Below are 21,634 nucleotides of genomic sequence, written 5' to 3'. Positions count from 1 at the left end.
ACTGCCTTCCCTATCTGTTTATGTCATTGGGGAGAGGGGGAGAGAGACAGAGAGAGAGAGAGAGACAGAGAGAGAGAGGGGGAGAGAGACAGACAGAGAGAGAGACAGAGAGAGAGGGAGGGAGAGAGACAGACAGAGAGAGGGAGAGGGAGGGAGAGAGAGAGAGAGACAGAGATGGCAATGTAAGATGCACCTTATCATGCCAATAAAGCCCTTTTGAATTTGAATTTTGACAGAGAGAGAGAGACAGAGAGAGACAGACAGAGAGAGAGGGAGAGAGAGAGAGAGAGAGAGAGAGAGAGAGAGACAGAGAGAGAGGGAGAGAGACAGACAGACAGAGAGAGAGAGAGAGAGAGAGAGGCTGACAGAGGAGGACAGAGGGGGGAAGAAGAAAGGGAGGATGAAGCCAGGCAGAAAGAGATAAATGGACAGAGGAGAGACAGGTGAGTAAAGTGAAGGAGATAAGGAGACAACAGTGAGGAGAGATGCTTTAAAGCTGCAGTACAAAGAGAGTAGAGCAAACACAAAGGAAACAAAGGCAGGGGGACATCAGGGTACTATCCTCTGTCAGAAGCACTCTGTCTCAGGCTCCGTCCTGCCTTTCACCTCCTGCCCCCCCATCCCTGATCTATCTTCTCTGGTCCTTTTCCTCCATGATGTCGCCCACTTCCTGTCTGTATGTGCCTGCCTCCCTCCCCGTGTCAGCCCTGTGTCAGGCGTAGGAGAGCACTCTCATTTCACGCATGGACCTGTGCTGAGGCTGATGTGATTACAGTAGGCTCCATTACTGCTGCCTCTGACTCATGGTGCTTATGACGCTTTTCATTACACAGTCAATGCCAGCACTCTTTCTTTCTTTCTTTCTTTCTTTCTTTCTTTCTTTCTTTCTTTCTTTCTTTCTTGCCTGTTTCCTATCTATCTATCTATCTATCTATCTATCTATCTATCTATCTATCTATCTATCTATCTATCTATCTATCTATCTATCTATCTGCTGTATCTAGTCACTATGACATTGAAAAACTTTGCTAGAGGAGATTTGGTGCATGTGTTTGATGCTGACTTGCAGACGACCAGTGAAAAAATTGAGCAGTTGGTTAGTTCAGACAGAACAGGACAGTGTGAAGCTGTGGCTCCATCAGCTGACGGGTTGTCAGCTGACCCATCCAAACAGCACATCAACTGATCAATATCAGCTGACTCTTGCAATCACCATAATTTGACAGCTCTCTCTCTCTCTTTCACACACACGCACACACACACGCTGCAAAAACCTCCCTCCACCAGCCCAACCTCCCCCTGGTATCTGTACACAGGAGTCTTGTGCAGGCTATCTCTCACTATGTGGTTTTGATATTATTGAATGATATTATGTCTACAATGACTTGGGTGTTTATTAGGCTCCCCTCACCCTTGCTTGCTAGAGGTCGCCACCACTTCCTGGTTACCGCTCCCGACTCGCACGACTGGAAGAGGTCACATTCGCAAACATTGGTTGTTTTTTTTAACCCCCTCGAAAATCGACCAAAGGTGTATTTTTTACTTATGAGGGCAGCCTGACAAAATTGAGCAAGGCGGTAGTTCAGGCAGGCCACGGATGTCAAGCCCAGCTTAAACCCAGCCCAACAGCTGATTAGGAGCTGATCTCAAACCCAGCCCACATCGGCTCAACTGATGCCATTGGCTCAACTCAAACGGAGGGGCGCTTTACTCTGCCTGTCATTGCTGCTTCCTCTGCAAGCCGTTTGCAACCCACCTCCTCCCCAGCTCCTCCTTTCATGCTATATCTGACTTAAACAATGTAATCTCTGTTGTCATTGTTGCTTGCTCTGTTCTGTACCTGGGGGTATTTTGCTGCTCCTTGCCTTCAGGCTATTCCACAGATCTGTGGAAGGTCAAGGAGCTCCCAGAATCTGCTGCTGCTGCTCTGCCTTTAGGCTTTCCATGCATGCTGCGTGGAAGGGCAGGGAGCCTCCAGAACAGAGCCATACCGCCAAATTTAACTTATGCAAATAAAAGATTTAAATTGATCTAAAGTGGTGTGTTTTGACTAAAGTGGTCCTGACTGAATTACATTAAATTAAATTGATTTTACTCTATGTTTTACTCTGCCCTTTTTTTACCATATTTATTGTCAAATAGGTTGTTATGATATGGAGATTTAGCTAACAAGGTGAAAAGCCCCTTCCCCCCATGCCCACTGTGGCCCAGGGCCCACTGGTGGGCCGCGAACGTATTGCAAGTGGCCACCAAATCATTTAGAAAAACATTGTCATTTTTGTCTGTGGAGGGGGGAAGATAATCAAATAAATAAATCCAGGTTTCCACGTGAACTATAATCTATTCGACATGAGAAAATCTTGACTATTTCACGACGTTGGAATGATGATTTATGGCAAGAATCGCACAGTGATATCATGACTGCATGTTTTCTAGATGTTCCTTCACTCGATCACCAAATCCTTGTCGCAGGATGACATCATAGCTGTAATATTTTACGGCTACGAGCTAATGACTGTGGGTCTTTTCAATGACATCATCCCTATATCATCCCCCAACCTTGGGCCGTGCAGTATCCACAATCTGCGAGCATGAGATCTGAGAACCTTGAGACACATCTCCTTTTCCAAAGCACCTTGTGATAATAAACCATTCATCAGGCATTCCAGAGCACAGGCCACACTGTAAATCACACACAACGTCTCTCTATGAATTGCAATGCCCATATTTCAGATTTTCTGACTCATCCCAGAACAGCGAGTAAGTTCTAAAAGAATGTAGCTGTCCAGCCCCTGACTGCAGGCTGCTCTATTACTCACTGTGTGGTGTGTTGGCCAGGGCTCAAGAGACGATACTCAGGCTGGGGCTGAGGTCAGGAACGTGCAGGGAAAACTTGCAGCGTGCTGTCAGCTATAGCAAACTCCTGATAGTCCCCCCCCCCTATATGCACATCCCATAATCCTGTATCATCTCTGATTTCTCCATCTAGTGTCATTTATACCTCCAGGGGGGTAATTTGAGTGGAGGTGAGGAAAGGTGGTATCTCACTGGTTGGTCAAATATTCAACATTTTGTTAAGTATAGACTTTAGGGGGAACCTGAGTGAAGGGGCGCGCCATTTTGCCAACGACTGTATATGTTGATCAATTTTCACCAGAATCGCCCATTTCATCCCTCTGCCCACAGCCCATGTTTTCAGTCGCACCCAGCCTTGCCACGAATGTCAGTGCCGCTGCGGCAGCGGCTGCTGTGTTTAATCCTTACCTTGGCCCTGTGTCACCTGGTCTGATGCCTGCTGACATGATGCCCAGCGGCCCCCTACTGGTCACCAGCAACCACAACATCCCCGTACCAGCTGCTGCTGCTGCCGCTGCACAGAAACTCATGAGGACGGACAGACTGGAGGTGAGAAACACACGCACACACACGAAGGCACGCACATGCACGCGCACGCGCGCACACACACACACACACACACACACACACACACACACACACGCACACACACATGAAGGCACGCACACGCACACACACACTTCACACACGCACGCACACACACGCACGCACACACACACACGCTTGCGCACATTCTCACGCTACACACAGATGAAAGAAAGGATATGCATAATTATTCATTTTTTCACTCTCATATCAGGCACAGATTAAAAAGACAGATTAACAAAACTCTGCATCCAATAAGGACATCAGAGACTTGTTTCCCAGCTATGCAAACAGATTGGGCTTTGTGATGTGGGCTGCACCTATTTGAATAATAAAGGCTTGGGTTAGAAAGTCTTGCCTAAACAGTCTCTGTTTGTACACTTTAATTATGTATCACAGCTTCAGTTACAACTGTTTGTACACTTTAATTATGTATCACAGCTTCAGTTACAGTAACTACATCTCATTACCATACTACAGTCATTATGCAGACTTAAGCAAAGAGAAAGTGACATTAATGAGAATGTCTCTCTGCAAACATTACCCTTGTCAATGCTGTATGTAGGCTACTGTATACCATCGACAGACAGTAGATACTGACAGCACTGCTGCTGTCAAGCGCTATCAAGTTATACTGTGTCCAGTGTGTAATTTTCAGCAAAATCTTGAATTTCTTTATCAAAGCAATCAGTCATTTGAAACCTGATCTATAACGCCGGTCCTCTAGCTGTGTTCAGATAATCATTAATTGGACAGGAAGTCAATCTCATCCATTATGCAGCCCCACCCGGGAAACACATGCAGCGGAATAATGGGAAAATCATTTGGCGGCAGGCAGGAGGCGGGCAAGGATGTTAGGAAGGCTACGTTTAAAAGGTAACGTCGGATAGATGGGTAATTAAAAGGTAACGTTGGATAGCTGGCTAATGAATGGGGTTGAGGCCGGGGGAAGTCTCCGGGCCTTATGAACGAGTGGACAACATGCAGAGCGAGGGGAACGGGTCAATGACAGGAAAGAGAGATGGAGGCGGACATGGGAAATCAATGTGTAGACCTGTTGTGGTCATCAGGGGAGGTGGCCGAAGAGGGATGTGGTCATCAGGGGAGGTGGCCGAGGAGGGATGTGGTCATCAGGGGAGCTGGCCGAGGAGGGCTGTAAACAGGGATAACGGAAAGAAAGGAGGAAATGGTTGATTGGATTTCAGAGTCTGCATATCAGAGGAAGTTGTAGAGGTTGAAGCTGAGGAAAGATGTGGTTAGAAGATAGCAGTGGATTTCAATTGATGCTGCAAGTTCGTGCAGGTCTCGCTTCAGACTGACGAGAGAAACAGGGAAACGGGGTGGCTGTAGCTCAAGAGGTAGAGCGGGTCATCCACTAATCGCTTTGGATAAAAGAGGTGGGTGGTTCGATTCCCGCCTCCTCCAGTCTGCATGTCGAAGTGTCCTTGGGCAAGACGCTGAACCCCAAATTGCTCCTGATGGTGTGCCAGCACCCTGCGTGGTAGCCTGCCGCCATCGGTGGTGTGTGAATGGGTGAATGTACCTACTGACTGTAAAGCGCTTTGGATAAAAGCGCTATATAAATGCAGGCCATTTACCATTTACCAGAAACAGTTGTCAAGCACTTGTGAAAGGTTGCATTGGATATCCCCAAATAACTCCAGTGAACTTCAAGTAAACAAGCAAAAAGCTAAGACAAGATATTAAATATTGATTTGTTAATATCTATGCATTTAAGTGTTAATATCTAGGTCCAGTGGTCAGGGCTGCCAGAGGTAGTGTGTATGCTGGTGCATATTCTAGCCTCATTTGTCAGGAAATGGGTTTGCTAAAAATATCTGACAAAAAAGGGCCAGGCTTATTTGAGTCTCCATCATGTGTGTCGTTCAAAATAAACACTGCTAGAATTCTGTAGACGAACACACATACTGTACCGTCCATAGCCTAGCAGTCAGTTGAAATATTGAAGGCCATTTCCTTGGGGCTGGGAGAAATTCCTATTTTAGAGACTCTGTACTTGTACTTGTTATTTTTTTTCCCAGATACTCTCTTGGAGTAACCATCTTCTCTCTTTCTCTCTCTCTGTCTCTCTCTCTCTCTCTTTTTCTCTCTCATTTGTACAGTAGCTATACTGCAGCATTTCAGTGTTCACAAAATCATATATTGCTTACCTGGAACCATGGTGGTGTAAATGGCCCAGAGGGACAGTTACCATGGGGACAAAAATATGATTAGCAGGCCCTTTATTGGTTTGGCCAACCAAGCACTTTTTCTGGGTTAGTTCTCTTTTATGCATGATTAACCACTATTAAGACAAGCATGCTGGTCCACACCTGGAGCAGGACCAAGAGAACCTCAAGCTCTCTTCCATTTCCCCTTCTCCTCTCTCTTTGCCATTTTCCCTATAGGCCTACAGTATACCGTCTTACACTGTCTGTCCCCCTAAGACCCTGTATACTCACTATCTTTCCCTTGTACCGGTCTGTATTTATGTCCCCTAAGACCCTGTATAATCACTATCTTTCCCTTGTACCGGTCTGTATTTATGTCCCCTAAGACCCTGTATAATCACTATCTTTCCCTTGTACCGGTCTGTATTTATGTCCCCTAAGACCCTGTATACTCACTATCTTTCCCTTGTACCGGTCTGTATTTATGTCCCCTAAGACCCTGTATACTCACTATCTTTCCCTTGTACCGGTCTGTATTTATGTCCCCTAAGACCCTGTATACTCTTTATAATAATTATGATTGGATTTATATAGCGCCTTTCCAAGTGCTCAAAGCGCTTCACAGAATCATTATTTGTTCACACCATTCGTACCGGTGGTTCGAAAGCGTGGCAGCCACACATCGGCGCTCAACGGCCCCTCCGACCACCATCATTCATGTCTACATTCATGCCAATCATACGAGGCAAGGAGGGTTAAGTGTCTTGCCCAGGGACACAACGACAGGAGCTGGGAGGGAGCGGGGATCGAACCGCCAACCCTTGCGTCATTGGCCGACCCGCTCTACCTCCTGAGCTAAAGCCGCCCCGTCAATATTTTATATTTTCCTTGTACCGGTCTGTATTTATGTCCCCTAAGACCCTGTATACTCTTTATATTTTCCTTGTACCAGTCTGTATTTATGTCCCCTAAGACCCTGTATACTCTTTATATTTTCCTTGTACCGGTCTGTATTTATGTCCCCTAAGACCCTGTATACTCACTATCTTTCCCTTGTACCAGTCTGTATTTATGTCCCCTAAGACCCTGTATACTCACTATCTTTCCCTTGTACCGGTCTGTATTTATGTCCCCTAAGACCCTGTATACTCTTTATATTTTCCTTGTACCGGTCTGTATTTATGTCCCCTAAGACCCTGTATACTCTTTATATTTTCCTTGTACCGGTCTGTATTTATGTCCCCTAAGACCCTGTATACTCTTTATATTTTCCTTGTACCGGTCTGTATTTATGTCCCCTAAGACCCTGTATACTCACTATCTTTCCCTTGTACCGGTCTGTATTTATGTCCCCTAAGACCCTGTATACTCTTTATATTTTCCTTGTACCGGTCTGTATTTATGTCCCCTAAGACCCTGTATATTCTTTATATTTTCCTTGTACCGGTCTGTATTTATGTCCCCTAAGACCCTGTATACTCTTTATCTCCTTGATGGCCATCCCTTTGTCCTTTACTCCTTATTCGTCACCCACTCTCACATTTTCTTTTCTCTCCCTCGTTTCCTCCCTCCCTCGCCCGCCTCTCCAACATCTGCCTGACAACAAGGCAGCCTCTTTTTTTTTTTAATAAGACCAGCAGCAGCGATGGTGGCAGTGGTGGGAGAGAGAGAGAGATAGAAAGAAAGAGAGAGAGAGGGGGGGCGTGTGTGTGTGTGTGTGTGTGTGTGTGTGTGTGTGTGTGCGTGCATGTATGCATGCATGGATGCTCATTTATATGAGAGAGAGTGAGCGAGAGAGAGAGAGAGAGAGAGAGAGAGAGAGAATCCTCACCCGTCAGTCATACTAATCAGTGATTGGTAGATGATGAGCTGTCATGGCAGGAGACAGTGGAGGGTTGGTAGATAACATGTGCTGGTGGCCTTTTGTCTGGCAGCCTGTCCACCACAAGTCAAATCCTTTCCGCTCGCCGACAGCCAGACCGGTAAACAGACAATTGGTAAATGGCTTGTTCTGTCACCGATTGATACAACGCACCATGAAATTACTTCTCATCTGGAATAGATACGATTTGAGATGCAATTCAGGCTCAGTGATGGCTGGCTCTGCTCTCCCAAACAGAGATCTTAAGTTATTGCTCTTTAAGTGTGAACATTTAATTCTGGGAAAACGCTGTCTCATGAGATTACACGCACACCCGCCTTGTGTGTGTGTCTGGGTAATTACGTCAGCTCCAGCCTCTCTGGAGAGTAACCAGCCTCATATTTCCCCTGGGCCTCATTGAATGCTATATATACAGTACATTCAGACTGGAGCAATCGCTTTCCCAGCTCGCCATGCAGATGCTGCCCCCTGCTGCATTTGCAAGGAAGAACAACACAACAACTCATTTGAATGATGGTTAGATGTTGCGTGATTGATGAGTCTGTAAACACTGGGTTACGGTCTATTCTGCTTATCAATCAACAGTAATGGCTGAGCCTGTCTGAGAGATTGGTCAGCGCTGTCTGGTAAAGTGATTGTCCCCGAAATGTACTGACTAGATTGATTACTTCATCAAGTGTGAAGGAAAGTGAACAGTAGCTTCACAAGTTCACAGTGTACGGTATGTGTGGGTGCGTGCGTGCATGCGTGTGTGTGTGTGTGTGTGTCCGCCCATACGTGTCCACCAGGTATGTCGGGAGTACCAGCGGGGTAACTGTACACGTGGGGAGAACGACTGTCGCTTTGCCCATCCCGCAGACAGCACCATGATCGACACCAATGACAACACAGTGACTGTGTGCATGGACTACATCAAAGGCCGCTGCTCCAGGGACAAGTGCAAATACTTCCACCCTCCGGCTCACCTGCAGGCCAAGATCAAGGCTGCCCAGCACCAAGTCAACCAGGCCGCAGCTGCTGCAGCCATGGTAGGTCTCCGTCCACAAGTTGTAGCCTATAGCACCAAGAGGGAGACAATCTTAAGCCAATCTAGGCCCAACATGGCGTCCTTAGCCCTGCCCAGCCAGAGGAATTGATTCAAATTACTATAAAAGAAAAAAAGAAAATTAATTTAATTGAGTATTTTGATGATCTTGGACAGGCCAGCCTTGATTTCTAAAAAAAAGAGCAAATCTAGAAACAAATCCCTTAGATCTTTCATTGTGAATGAGGGCTCAACTTTGTGAACAAGACCTATTTAATTCTACAGGGGTATGAGCACATATAAAGTATACTTTATGACTACAAACACTCCAAGAATCAACAAAGTCAGCCCTGTACAATTCATTGTCAGTGGAGGAGCTCCAGATTATTTTATTCAGAGATTAGAGCCTTGAGTCTCTAGTTTATTTATTTATTTTACTTTAAAGTGAAGAAGAGTTGCTTGAGGCAACATGGATCCTATATGCTTTTACTCAAGCTCCCAGCAGCACACAATATGCCAGGCTCTGTTCCTGCTCTGTTCAGCTCCAACCCAGCAGGCACTCAGTAAACGTGTGCTTCAATAGCAGCAAGCTGTAGACATCATGCTATAGTATGTGGCCGCAGCAACTGCCCCCCTTCCCTGCTCCCCCCCCCCTCTTCTCTTTTGCTGCTGTGTTTAGTTGTATATTTTGCTGTATGTATTTATGTGTTGTTGACAGAGTCAATGGGCATTTTATTTATTATTTTCCTGAGATGAAAACTGTGAAGAATATCACTCATTTCGATCTTGCTCCCGGTTATAATTTCCTTGAAAGGGATACAGTGATTTGCAGCTCAGCCAACCTGTAGTGTATAGCGGATATTTATGAATGTAGCAGCCAGTGAGCGGTTGTCAGAACATGGTCGCAGTAGAAGTTATAAGTTCATTAAGAAAGCTCTCTTCTGACAGTAAATGATGTGAAGGCCCATAATTCTTTTCAGTAACCCTACTACAGACATTAATGTGCATGTCCTGGTCTTGTTATTGTTGTATATTGCATTCCAATGATTTGTGTTTTATTTGTTTGTTTGTTTTTTTGTTTATGTTTTTTTTTTTTTTCTCACCAAACCAAACTGCACTGCTGCCCCATGATGCACCTCCGCTTGCTGCTGGTTTATGTTAATGCGCTTGAAACCCATTGGCCCATTGCCATCATGTGCTCGCTGCCTGCTAATTAAGACTCAGTCGGCTGTCAAATCACTGAAGCGACCCCTCGACGCAACTTTTGACCTGGTACTATGACCTTTCACCTTTTAGCTTGGCATGTAGCTATGTTATGCTAGATACTGTTGTAGTTCTGACTCAAATCAAGTAGATACTTACTTAATTAACTGAACTAAGCAAACACTGAGCGGGTGATAAACTGGTTGTGGTAGAATGTTTTGATAAATTGCCCGTTATATCTTCAATTACAGTAATATCCCAGAGGGGGGAGGGAAAGAAATTAAAAAAACAATTTGGATAAAACACCTACTGGCTCTGCCTAATTAATTATCCATGGTCAGTTCATCACCTCAAGTAAATCTCAACAGTAATAAATTGGTGGCATGACTTTGTAATATTACAGTGTCTAATAAACTGTGGTAGTCTACTGCATGATCTCTTATCATTTCTCATTTTGCATGCATAATTGTGGGAGAGGTGTCACGACAGTCTTAACACGGCTTGCACTTATTATCATGGAGCTAGCAGTGCAGCCTTCCCTAACTACATCATTTATGTGGATGGTGCAACGATCAATTACTGTTGTATCTTGCACTATAACTGTCATTACAGGTATAGTCCCTGCACAGACAGCTATAGTTTTGTTTAATGTCTGCAAGATTAGTATGTTTTGTATTAGTCAAAGTCATATCATAATGCATTCATCATGCCATTATGCTCAGGATTGTCTTTTGTTGTCACTAGAAAGATAGATATAACAGTTTATCAGCTAGCACCACTGTCCTGCTCCGATAGAGGCAGAGTAGTCCTGCTTGCTTGCTATTGTTTATAGCTGTTTGAAAGGGCAACTGTATCTCCTAACAAAATTCTTTCTTCTCTCTGTCTTGAATGTCACTGCTACCATCCTTTTGGTTCCCCTCACTCCCATCCCTGTATTTTGACGGTGTCCCCTCATCAGGGGCTCCCTCCTGTCTTGCCTCCTTTACCAAAGAGACCTGCACTTGAAAAAGCCAATGGTGCCACCACCATGTTCAACGCTGGCATGTTCCACTACCAACAGGCCCTGGCCAACATGCAGTTTCAGCAGCAGGCTGCCTTCATACCATCGGGTAAGGCCTGACCCTCTCTAGTCACATGACTGTGGCTATGTCAAGTCACATGACGTGTCTCACAAAGCCTGCACTCCTCCGTTATGTTTTGGCAACTGTAGTCTGATCTCGTTTGAGCCGGTCTTCTCTGGCCACTGCAAAGTCATGTCCCATATTCTCACCTGACAGCCTAAGAATAGCCTGCCATCGATTTGATTTGATTTGATTTGAATTTATTTGATGGTTAAAAAAATCAAGATTACATGTGCTGGACAGAGTACAGACATGAGACATTGAAATAAAATAAACATCAAGGATGACCACAATAAAGTCAAGAACTTATTTCCATTGTGGTCCTTGGTCTTAAACACAAAAGCAGCAATACAATCATAAAAGAAATAAAACAATAAGATAAAAACAAACAGTTAATACAACAGTATCAAAAACATATTTTAAAACCTAATCTTGGATTTTATCTGAAAGCCATGATTTGACCTTTTTCTTGAAAACACCACGACTGTTTATATCTTTTATCTGGAGGGGCAACATGTTCCAGTTTGAAGCCCCAGCGAATTTAAAGGAGCATTTCCCCATGTTTGTTCTAAAACCAGGTAGCCGCAGATCTGCAGTGCTGGCTCTAGTGTTGTGGGAGTGTGTATCTCCACATCTCTGGAAGTGACTGCTAAGATAATCTGGGGCCCTGTTGTTTAAGATGTTGTGGACCATGTTAAGTTGCAACTGGACAAACCTAGCATGCACAGGGAGCCATCCCAGCTTCAAGAATAAACTTTTGCCCACATGGACTCTAGGGGCTAAACCCAGGGTAAGCCTTATTAGTCTATTCTGGGAAATCTGCAGTTTTTCTTTTAGAACCTTGGTCAGACCTCCATACCAAGAAGAGATGGCATAATCAAAACAGGAGGATACGAGAGAGTTGGCTAACAAAAAAAGACTTGACTGGTCTAGAAAGGGAGGGATCCTCCTCTCAGTCCTCTGTGAGTGATTCTGATACACACATCCTCGTGTTCCCCCACACTATTGGACTGTCAGGTCATAGCAAAATGACTTGTGAAGACTGGAGGCAGGTCATCCATGGTGCAAACAACTCTTACTCTTCTGCAGTGTTGCCAGATTGGGCAGAAAACCGGCCAATTGGGCTGTTTTGGATTGCATTGTACAGGGAGGGGGGAATGGGCTTGGGCGGGTTTTGAGAGTTGCTTGTTTCATTTTTGAAGAGTTTTTGCGCTGGGAATCATCAGTTCTATCTGGCAACACTGCTCTGCTGAGAAATTAATTATACCACTGGTTTTAAATTTGCCCTGCCTGCCATTTGCAATAAGAGTTTAAGCTTGGGCTGGACAGGTAGACTAGTGTTTCACAACACTCCCCACTCTCATGCCTGAAAGCCTCGTATCCCATGCATCCATTTCCTATGCAGTATGCTGTATTTACCGTATGTGTGGTTGCAGAAAATGTGATATGTTCAGTGGAAGTTTTACTTTGTGTAATTATTCATAATCAATATTGTTTCAATTAGTTACAGCCAGTGTTGACACCAACAAATTTGCATAATCAGAGCACTACAGTTGATTCATATCCTGGTTTGATCTGTTATAAATGTCCAGCATTTTGTGCACATACAGATTCTCCCCTATGTTGTCTGACTTTATAACACTTGTGATGGGTTTTCTTGGTTTCTTCTCCCCTTTCGATCCACTTCCTGCTGCAATGCATGATGGGCAGGCTCAATATTGTGCATGGCACCTGCAACAAGTGTTGGTAGGTGCCCGCTTTCCTTACCCATTACTTTTGATTCAGTCACTCACTTTTCATCCAACTCACCACATCATGTGTGAGCTCATTCTCATGATGAATTTGCCCTAAGAGTCTTACCAGGTACTTTAAAAAAAGGGCATATGTGTCTTCCATACCATGAAAGTGTGTCTGATGGACTGTGAGTTGCAAATCTAGAATGTGATCATTTTAATTGGAAGCTATGCTATGAAAAACTAAATGTTGTTGTCCTATTTAGTCCATTCCTGTGTCATGCTCCACAATATATCATTTTGATATTGAATGAATCCCTTGTTGCTCTGCCATTATTCTGTCTGTCACCAAATGCTTGTTGCAGTTTAAAAATCCCCTCCACCCAAGTCCTCTAACCCCGGCCTAGAGCACCTCATTGTACAGTCTGCTTATACCATTATATGTAGGGCTGTGCCGATTCACTTATCTCCCGATTCGATACTATCACGATACTTTGGTGCCGATTCGATATATATTGCGATTCACGATTATTGCGATTCTACGATTATTGCGATTCGATATTACGATTTATTGCGATTTTTGTTTATTTTTTTCTTTTATTTTTTCAGTTTGTTTGCTTTTTTACACTAGATTAGAACATGGGAAAAGTTGAATCATACACTAGAGACTGTATATTATATATCATGAGTAGGGCTGGGCGATATAGTTAAAAACAGGGGCGGACTGGGATCATAATTCAGGCCGGGCATTAGATACCAAGCAGGCCAGGCCGATATGGGCCAACGCGCGTGAAATTTGGGCCGTTTGAAGCCAGATTTGGGCCGTTTGAAGTCCAATTTTACAATGAGATGCACCCACTTTAACCCTGAAGTGTAATTATTACTTCAGACTAACTAATAAAGTAATAAAACCACTAGTAAACCAGTAGGCGGCGCCTAGCCTGCTGTTCAGTGAGTGGCCTGACTGCAAGCACCAAAAAAAAAAAAAAAAAAAAAAATTTTTTTTTTTTTTTTAATTTGCGATTATCGATTCTGGAATAAAAGATCGATCCAAAAAATCGTGACATTAAAAATCGCGATACTTAGGTGAATCGATTTTTTCTCCCACCCCTAATTATATGCCATATAAAGGTGAAGATCTATTATTATTATTATTAGTAGTAGTAGTAGTAGCCTAGTATCATCATTGCCATCATCATCATTATTATTATTATTATTAGTAGTAGGCTAGTAGTAATTGCTGCTGTTGTTGTTGTTGATGTTGTTGTTGTTGTATTGTTAGTTTAATTATTAGGCTAGTGTTATTATCAGTATTACGGTAGTAATACGGTTGTACTTGTATGGGCCATCGGGGTATTCACAGATTGGAGTTGTAGTTGCACATACTGTATATAGCTACTCTGGAGGCAGAGATTGTCTCATTGGTTGAGTTAATCCTGAATGGGCGGAGCCACTGAACCAGTCTTTCTCTCTGTAACATTAGACTGAAGCCAGGTGAAAAAGGCAAGAGGTAGGGAGGAACCTAGGAGCCATCTAGCCTCAAGTAACAAGTTAGTCCAGTAGACAGATACACAACCCTTAAAAAGTAGTTAAAGACCCCCCTGAGAACAAAATAAAATGCGTGACAGACATATGAATTGACCAACCACGGAGGGCAACTCGTGGTGCGGTACATTTTGAACGATGCACCAAGGCACGCAGAGACGCGGACTTCTGTAGCAGCCCAACCAATCAGAAAAAAATGACCCTCTATCGCTGGAAGCGTGCTGATGTAAGACGTTGGGTCTGACCATGTGAGAGTAGTAACAAGTTAGCCTGTTGAAGATTCTGGTTAGAAATAGCTTCTATAGTTTCTAGCTGAAACTAATAATATAGATAAGCAAGTTAGCAAGCTGGCTGACCTCCCATGATCATGACTGCTAGCTGTGATCATGAATGAATGGAGCGGAGTCATTGGCATTTATATTTACTGTATATTCTGACCACAGTTCGGTCTTTGCTCTTGAACTTTGCCAGATAGCCGACTTGCCGTCTGAAAAACGGTGGTGTTGTGGCTCGGCCCTCTCTGCCTCCAGAGCAGCAAACTACTGCTGCAAAACTGTATCAACAGATGTTTTTCAAATTGTTTTTTCATGTCACTCACAGACATAAAAGTTGTCATCTTTCCCTCCCTAAAGTACCCATGATGCACGGTGCTACTCACGCCACTGTGTCTGCAGCCAACACATCTGCCACAAGTGTTCCCTTTGCAACTGCAACAGCCAATCAGGTTTGCTCCTCTTCCGCCTTCTCTCTCTCTCTCTCTCTCTCTCTCTCTCTTTTCACTTTTTGTATCAGCTCTACCTTTTAGTATTTATTCGTTTATTTGGTCTATTTATGAGTTCCATGTGCCTTTTAATAAATCGTTCATGAATTAATATGAGGGTCATCTCTGATCTTTGCAAGCTTTTGTGAGCATCTAAAGATTGACACTGTGATAATTTAGATAATTATCTTGCTTTTTTATGACTGCCTATCTCTCTCTGTCTCTGCTTTTCTCCATCTCTCTCTCACTCTTGCTCTTCCCTCTCATGCAGATTCCAATAATATCTGCAGACCATCTGACTAGTCACAAGTATGTGACCCAGATGTAGGAGTCTCAATCAGAACAGTATGTACTGCACCTATTTCTAACGTCTCACATACTGCATTGCGCCCTGCCTCTGCTTTTGTTGCTTTTCATTCAGATAGCCATTATGTCAATCATAACCTCACATGCTATATATATATAGCATTATGTATATATATATATATATATATATATATATATATATATATATATATATAGTTGCCAGAACTGATTTTTCCCCCAGCTGACAAAGGTGATTGCTGAAGCATTCATCATTGTTCTGCTTTTTTGCATCATCTCCACTCTCCCATTTCAGAATCAGAATCAGAATAACTTTATTGATCCCCGAGGGGAAATTGAGTCACGCTACAGTTGCTCTCACTCAGGCATGGCAGAATTTAAACATCAAACATTATAAGAGCCATATAATGTACCATAAACAATAAAACAGAATAAAATAGAAGTTATGTAGCCTATGTAAGTCAAGTAAAGAGAAGCCAGCGTATACACAAGTGGGTCTCACCCTTTTTCACACTGTGAGCAATACAATCAAGAAGCCACCAGAAATCCATTAATTTCCTATCAGGCGTGAAAAGTTCATTGCTGTCAACAGCCAATCAGAAATCCACGCTTCCTTGTTTCATGGACCAATAGTGCCACCTGGCTGAAAAATGGACGAGAGGTTAATTACATTCAAAGCTTCCCAGTTCTCTACACCTTTTATTTGGAAGACAGGAAAAAGGATCTTAAAAGCACTTGCTTTAAAAAAAAAATCAAGTCCCCCCCTGCTGTCCAGGTTGTTGCTCCACCCCCTCCGCTGATGAGTGGTAGACTAGCACAATCATAGCCTGGCACAGTTGTGAATTTGACTCTTCTTGGTCTGGAATCGCCATGTGCAAACGCCTTTTCTCCGGTTGAAAATCCATTGATGGGCGCTGATTGGCTAACACTGTTGTCAGTCATGCAGAAAGAGCTGTGGCCAAAGCTAATGTGTCCTATAATATAGAATCTAGTCATAGGTTGATGTTGCCGCACGGACCGGTTTATGTAACGGACATGTAACATAGGCATAAAGACTACACAACATGACGTAGCTAGCTAATGCTAGCCAGCTTTTCCACATTAAGCAGCCAACTTTGGCTGACTTTGTACTTTTTGTTTTAACGAACGTCTTATTAGTTACTGCAGTGTACGATAAGACTTACGTTTAAACGTCAAGTACAAAGTCGGCCGACTTTAGCTGCTTAATGTGGAGAAGCTGGCTAGCATTAGCTAGCTACGTTAGCTTAGCTTGTGCTTGTTGTGACTAGCAAGACTGCAGCGGCTGCCCTGCCAATTGGTTAGGGAAGACCGAAGCCCGCCCCCTCATAGAAATGCTCTGAAGTGAGCGCAATCTCAGACGAAGAGGCAATGAGTTTATGAATTGACGATGCAGTTTGAATATCAGGCTAGCACAATCATGCTTCCCCCGATAAATATCGCCAGCCGCTTATTTTCACCTGACAGTGAGGAGTTTCCCCGGCAGGACGAAGCGCGTAGGAGGATCTCGCTATTCATCCCAGTTCCCCTCCCCCGAACAGGCGCCCCAACCGACCAGAGTAGGCGCTAGTGCAGCGACCAGGACTCACCAAGCCCACCGGCTTCCCACCCGCAGACTGCCAATTGTATCTGTAGGAACGTTTGAGCAAGCGTTTGAGCAAGGAGTACCGGAATTTAACCCGGGTCTCCGCGGTGGTAGGAGAGGGCTTTAACCTCTATGCCCCCTTAAAAGCACTTGCTAACTAGCTTTAAATCCCATCAAAACAATGTAGGCTACTGTTATAAAACAGCAACATCGAAGTAGCGAAAATAACACGACTTCCCCGTTCAAAATGTTGTAGCTGCATCAGCTGACTACACAGATGCTGTCAGAGCGTCTCACAAGTTGCATGCAATGTGAAAGTGGGGTGAGAGTTTAAGGCAATAAGAAAAATCACTCTCAACCAAACTTTGTTTCAGCCTGGCCTCCTCAGTCACTCTTTTGTGTTGCTGTGTTTTGTCATCTTCTTCTTCTTAGATCAAACTGGAGTGTGCTGGTGTTCAATCCAAGATTAGCGATCACCCTTCATGCCTGGAACATCAAGAGGATGACGGAGAACCACTTTTAAACTGGACTGGAATAAATCTGCATGTTAACATAGGAGGCCCAGTTTGTTAGTGGTTATTTTCATGTCTACTTCATGCACACAACAATAATACAATTGAAAAAGAACATCATTCACATTAAAGTCTGCCTTTCGCTCTGTGGAGGCGACTTACCTTTATTCACCGGACACACTTTGAATGTCAACATGAGGTAAATGTGCGGAGCAGAAGTCAAAACAACCAGATTGGTACGTCCATAGACCAAGAAATCTGACTTATTTTGTTTGTTTGTTTGTTTGTTTATTGGCTGTTGTTTTTTTAACCTAAATGTGTTCATTTGTTTACACAAAGGTGCACCTTGCATTTCGATGAAGTAAAAAGAACAGGAAGATGATTTGACTGAATCACATTATGCATGCAAAATGATTTGTTTATGATTTTGTTTGTTTTGAGCAGGAAAGTTAGATGAGTGCTATAGAAGGTGAAATAACAACTGAATGTCTGTGAGGTGTCTATCAAAACCTTTGTAGCCTATATTTCTCTCTCTTAAGCACATGTCTTTAATCTTGAAGTCTCTGTAAAGTGCCATACATCTCAAAAAACATGAATGGTATTTTAGCAGCGTTACAAAGTGTTCAAATCAAAAATTCCCTTTAAGAAGTCTTTTCTCTCTCTTGGACAGCATGTAGTGTCGGTTACCTGTGATTCTCAATAGCACCGTGCTGATTAGGTTACCTTTCCCAGTTTGTCTGCCTTAGCCAAATGTTCTTTTGGATGATTCGGTTTTGGTTTTGGTTTCCTTCTACTTTGTTGCATATCATGTCAATTTGAAAGGCAGTACATGCGTGGATCTCTCATGATTATGAAGTCTACTGACTCTAAAGACTCGCTACAGGAGAATTGGATGTAGGGTCTTGGCCTGCTTGAGAGACCAAAGACTCTGTTATGATGGAGACGCGATGGAGACTAAAATAGCTTTGAAACAACGGGGCACTCACTAGGTCACCAAACTGCTGTGAGACAAAAGACAAGTCTAAGATCACAGGGCAGATGATTTGCTATTTTGTATGGATTGATTGTTTTTCATTCATATGGTTACACATATTTTAAGGTGGGTTCTCGAAGTAGATTCCACGTAGTGTATATAGCCGTAGACATATTTAAGAGAATGTGTTTAATATGTCTACTTGAGAACTGTTTTCTGATAGCCAAAGTTTTTTTGTGTCATTGTTTTTAGGTATGGTAGACTAGTGGGGCAAAAATACATAAAAAAATAAAAAATGATGTGTGGCCAATGAAAGACCGTGTTTAGAGTAGATCTCTAGAACTCTTTTGTGTTTGTTCTGTTCTGGGTGTTCTTCAGGCATATTTAATTGGTGGATAGTACAGGGAAAGTGGCAAGTATATAACGATTGTATTACTTATCCAAAGCCTTAGAATGCACCATCGGGTCAGCACAATGCAACATGCCATTTGAACCATCCAGTTGCCTAATCGACACCATATTAACACACACAGAGCACTATGTCATTGTCAGTTATTCTTTTGTCAGTGTTTTCCTTTTCCTTCTTGTGGTGTTCTTTAGAGAAGAGTGTTTTACTTCATTTGGTTTGAATGACATTTTGATATTTAGTTTCTGATTTCTGTCTCATGAGATTTATCGTTCTTATAATGGATATAAGTCAAAAGTGTGTGTGTGTGTGTGTGAGTGTGTGTGTTTGTGTGCTCCTCAGTTTTCTGAAATTCCATGTAATGTTGATTTGAGTATGATTATGATTGTAAACTCAATATTTTCTACGTTATGCATATTGTTGAACTGTATGCATATTGTTCATTTCTGTAGTCCTTTTGAGTTCTTTGAACAAAGATGTTTTATATGAGTATCTTACATGAGGAAATAATAGAACAGAGAGGCTAAGTTGTCACTGTGGCAACAGTCGCCGATAACTGAGTAATATTTTAATGATTGTATGGTTTGTAACTAGTCATATAAGGGGAAAAAAGACTATTATAAAAATCTAGTTCCTAGATGTTTAGAGTAAAGATGTTATTTTCTACTGTATCCATTTCAAATAGTAACTATTGTTTGAATATTTTTACTCTCCCTGGAAATTGGGCCATGTTGGAAAACAAGCTGCATATTTGATCACTTTTCGGGGCGTTGCTGACGGGGTCAGGTGACTGTGGCGAGTAGAGAACCGGGTCTGCACGCTCGTCTCTTACTCAGCCAACTGCAAACAAACGAAGGGGGGAATCTAGAGATGATTGATGAAGGTTGACTTTTTTGCACTTCTGTACATAGTCAAAAAAGAGAGAATCATGTATATTGAGATCTTATTTTGAATAAAAAAAATGTCTATAACGACGAGGAATTTTGCTAGGATAACAAAAAAAATCTTATGAAAGGCTGAACAAAATTGCTTGCATAAAAGGGCACTGAGTTCTCGCTCTCCTACCCCTTTTCAGAAAAGGCAAAGTGTTGCTATTCTTTTTTGTCAGCAGCTTGTAGTTTGCCAGGTAACCTTTAGGAGGCATCCACTACCCTCCAGCGTAAGGGCCTTACTGGGTTTGTCTGGTCCCCCTAACTAACCTGCCTACTGACAGGTCTGTGTGTCATGGCCACGCCCTCCCAGGCCCAAACAACCACACACCACGTCCTGTTTCTTTACCTTATTCAGAGAGGAATGCATGTTAAAGGAAATACATATACCTTTAAAAAAAATCACAACACACTAATATCGAATAAGAAAACATGTTACACAGCAAGATGTATTTACAGTATACAATATTCTATCAATGTAATGGTCTAAAATCTAAAAAAAAATATATATACAAAAATAGAATAGTGGTTTATTTAAAAGATTCCTAAGATATACTCACAAATGTTTCACCACTTGGAGAGTTAAAATACATACAACACAAACACCATAGCTATAAGTATGTTCTTATGTTTGTAAGCTGTGCTTCTAGTAGATGAAATTGACTAAATAGGAATGTACGGTAGTTTATCATCGGGCAGAATTTAAGGAAACATTTCGGATTGAAGTATTATTTTTTATAGTTTGGTCATTAACTTAAAGGTCATAAACTTAAATGTTTGGAATTTTGTCCTGATCACCATGTCACCTTTCATCTTCTACAAGCACGCATGCTTAAGTTTATAATATAATGTAAACTGAACTTTTTTTTGTTTTCTCTGCTTGTAGTGCTAAAATGATGTATTCTGTCTTCTGCTGCAGTTTGTTTCTGCTTGTTTTACTGTTCCGGGCCCCTTGAAGAGATCTGTCACGTCTGCATGATGGCCACCTCCTCTGAACAGCACCTCTAGTGGAGAGACCACTGATTGCCACAGTCTAAAGCCATACAATATAATCTCATAAGAAGTGAAGTGTGTGTGAATAAACCTGTACCGGAAAAGAGGAGGAAAATTTTGCACCGTCTGGAGCTGTTGGCAACGCTTTGCGAGGATTATAGTGACTAGAACATCATGCACTAATTGGAAGTCGTGAACATAGTTAATATAATCTATGGTGCGCTGTGCCAACTCTGGTGGACTTGCGTGGTTAAGAGAAGAGATCTGATCGACACATTTTTTCATGGGGCCTGCATTGCTATATTTGATTCTTGCTGTTATGAATTTGAAAAAAAAAAAGTTGTAATGAAAATATACAAATGAACTGAAGTAAAGAATAATTTGCTCAAGAGGTGTCATTTCATTTCTGAGTTATATGACAGTTGTAACTAAAAGCTGCTCTTTGTAGCTCTCCAAACATTCAGACTTACCGTATATATATATATACATAATGGTGATTGATGGTTTAAATCAGTGGTTCTCAAACTGTGGTATGGGTAGCATCAGTGGTATCTGTTGTGTGGAATGCTGCCAGGTGATATGCCAGATGACTGTTGAAAATCCCTCTGAAACCATTACAGTTTTTATAATTTCTTAATTTGTGATTTATCAGCCTAAACAAACATTTTGAATAGACTTAAAAAAAATCACATTTTATATTTTTCTGTTTAGTCTGCACATCACCACATACTGTATGTTGGCACTGCCTACACGAATGACACATTTTATTTTTTATTTCGGATTTTTATCCTTAACCAGATGAGTCCCATTGAGATGTCCATCTCTTTTGCATACATGCACTCTTTTGTATTTGGATGGTTTGTTTTGATCAGAGGTGCAGCAGGTTCAAAAGGTTTGAGAACCACTGGTTTAAATTAAATGAACTAGAACTCTCACATGCAAGGGGGCGCAGTGGTAGCGCTGTTGCCTCACAGCAAGAAGGTCCTGCGTTCGATTCCCACCTGGGGTGCTGAG

The 21,634-nt window shown here is 42.6% G+C and overlaps 1 protein-coding gene across 3 annotated transcripts in view; it reads left to right on the top strand.

Annotated features, from left to right (window-relative positions):
* The window catches only part of LOC310777225 (muscleblind-like protein 1), a 63,694-nt gene extending 42,723 nt beyond the window's left edge, over positions 1–20,971 (top strand). The window contains exons 3-10 of one of the 3 annotated variants that reach the window (XM_083637513.1): positions 3,187–3,405; positions 8,283–8,522; positions 9,737–9,790; positions 10,680–10,830; positions 12,553–12,588; positions 14,753–14,844; positions 15,152–15,225; positions 17,240–17,376. In XM_083637513.1, coding sequence (XP_083493639.1) covers positions 3,187–3,405; positions 8,283–8,522; positions 9,737–9,790; positions 10,680–10,830; positions 12,553–12,588; positions 14,753–14,844; positions 15,152–15,208 — 849 coding nt within the window. In that variant the 3' untranslated portion in view covers positions 15,209–15,225; positions 17,240–17,376. Of the gene's footprint in view, positions 1–3,186; positions 3,406–8,282; positions 8,523–9,736; positions 9,791–10,679; positions 10,831–12,552; positions 12,589–14,752; positions 14,845–15,151; positions 15,226–17,239 lie in introns of all 3 variants that reach the window. The other 2 variants (XM_083637514.1, XM_083637512.1) reach the window with 2 other exon arrangements.
* The last annotated feature ends 663 nt before the right edge of the window (positions 20,972–21,634 follow it).

This window comes from Poromitra crassiceps (genome assembly GCF_964638095.1).
Source record: "Poromitra crassiceps genome assembly, chromosome: 5".
In the NCBI taxonomy this organism is placed as follows: domain Eukaryota; kingdom Metazoa; phylum Chordata; class Actinopteri; order Beryciformes; family Melamphaidae; genus Poromitra; species Poromitra crassiceps.
This window is presented reverse-complemented; position numbering and strand designations above follow the sequence as displayed.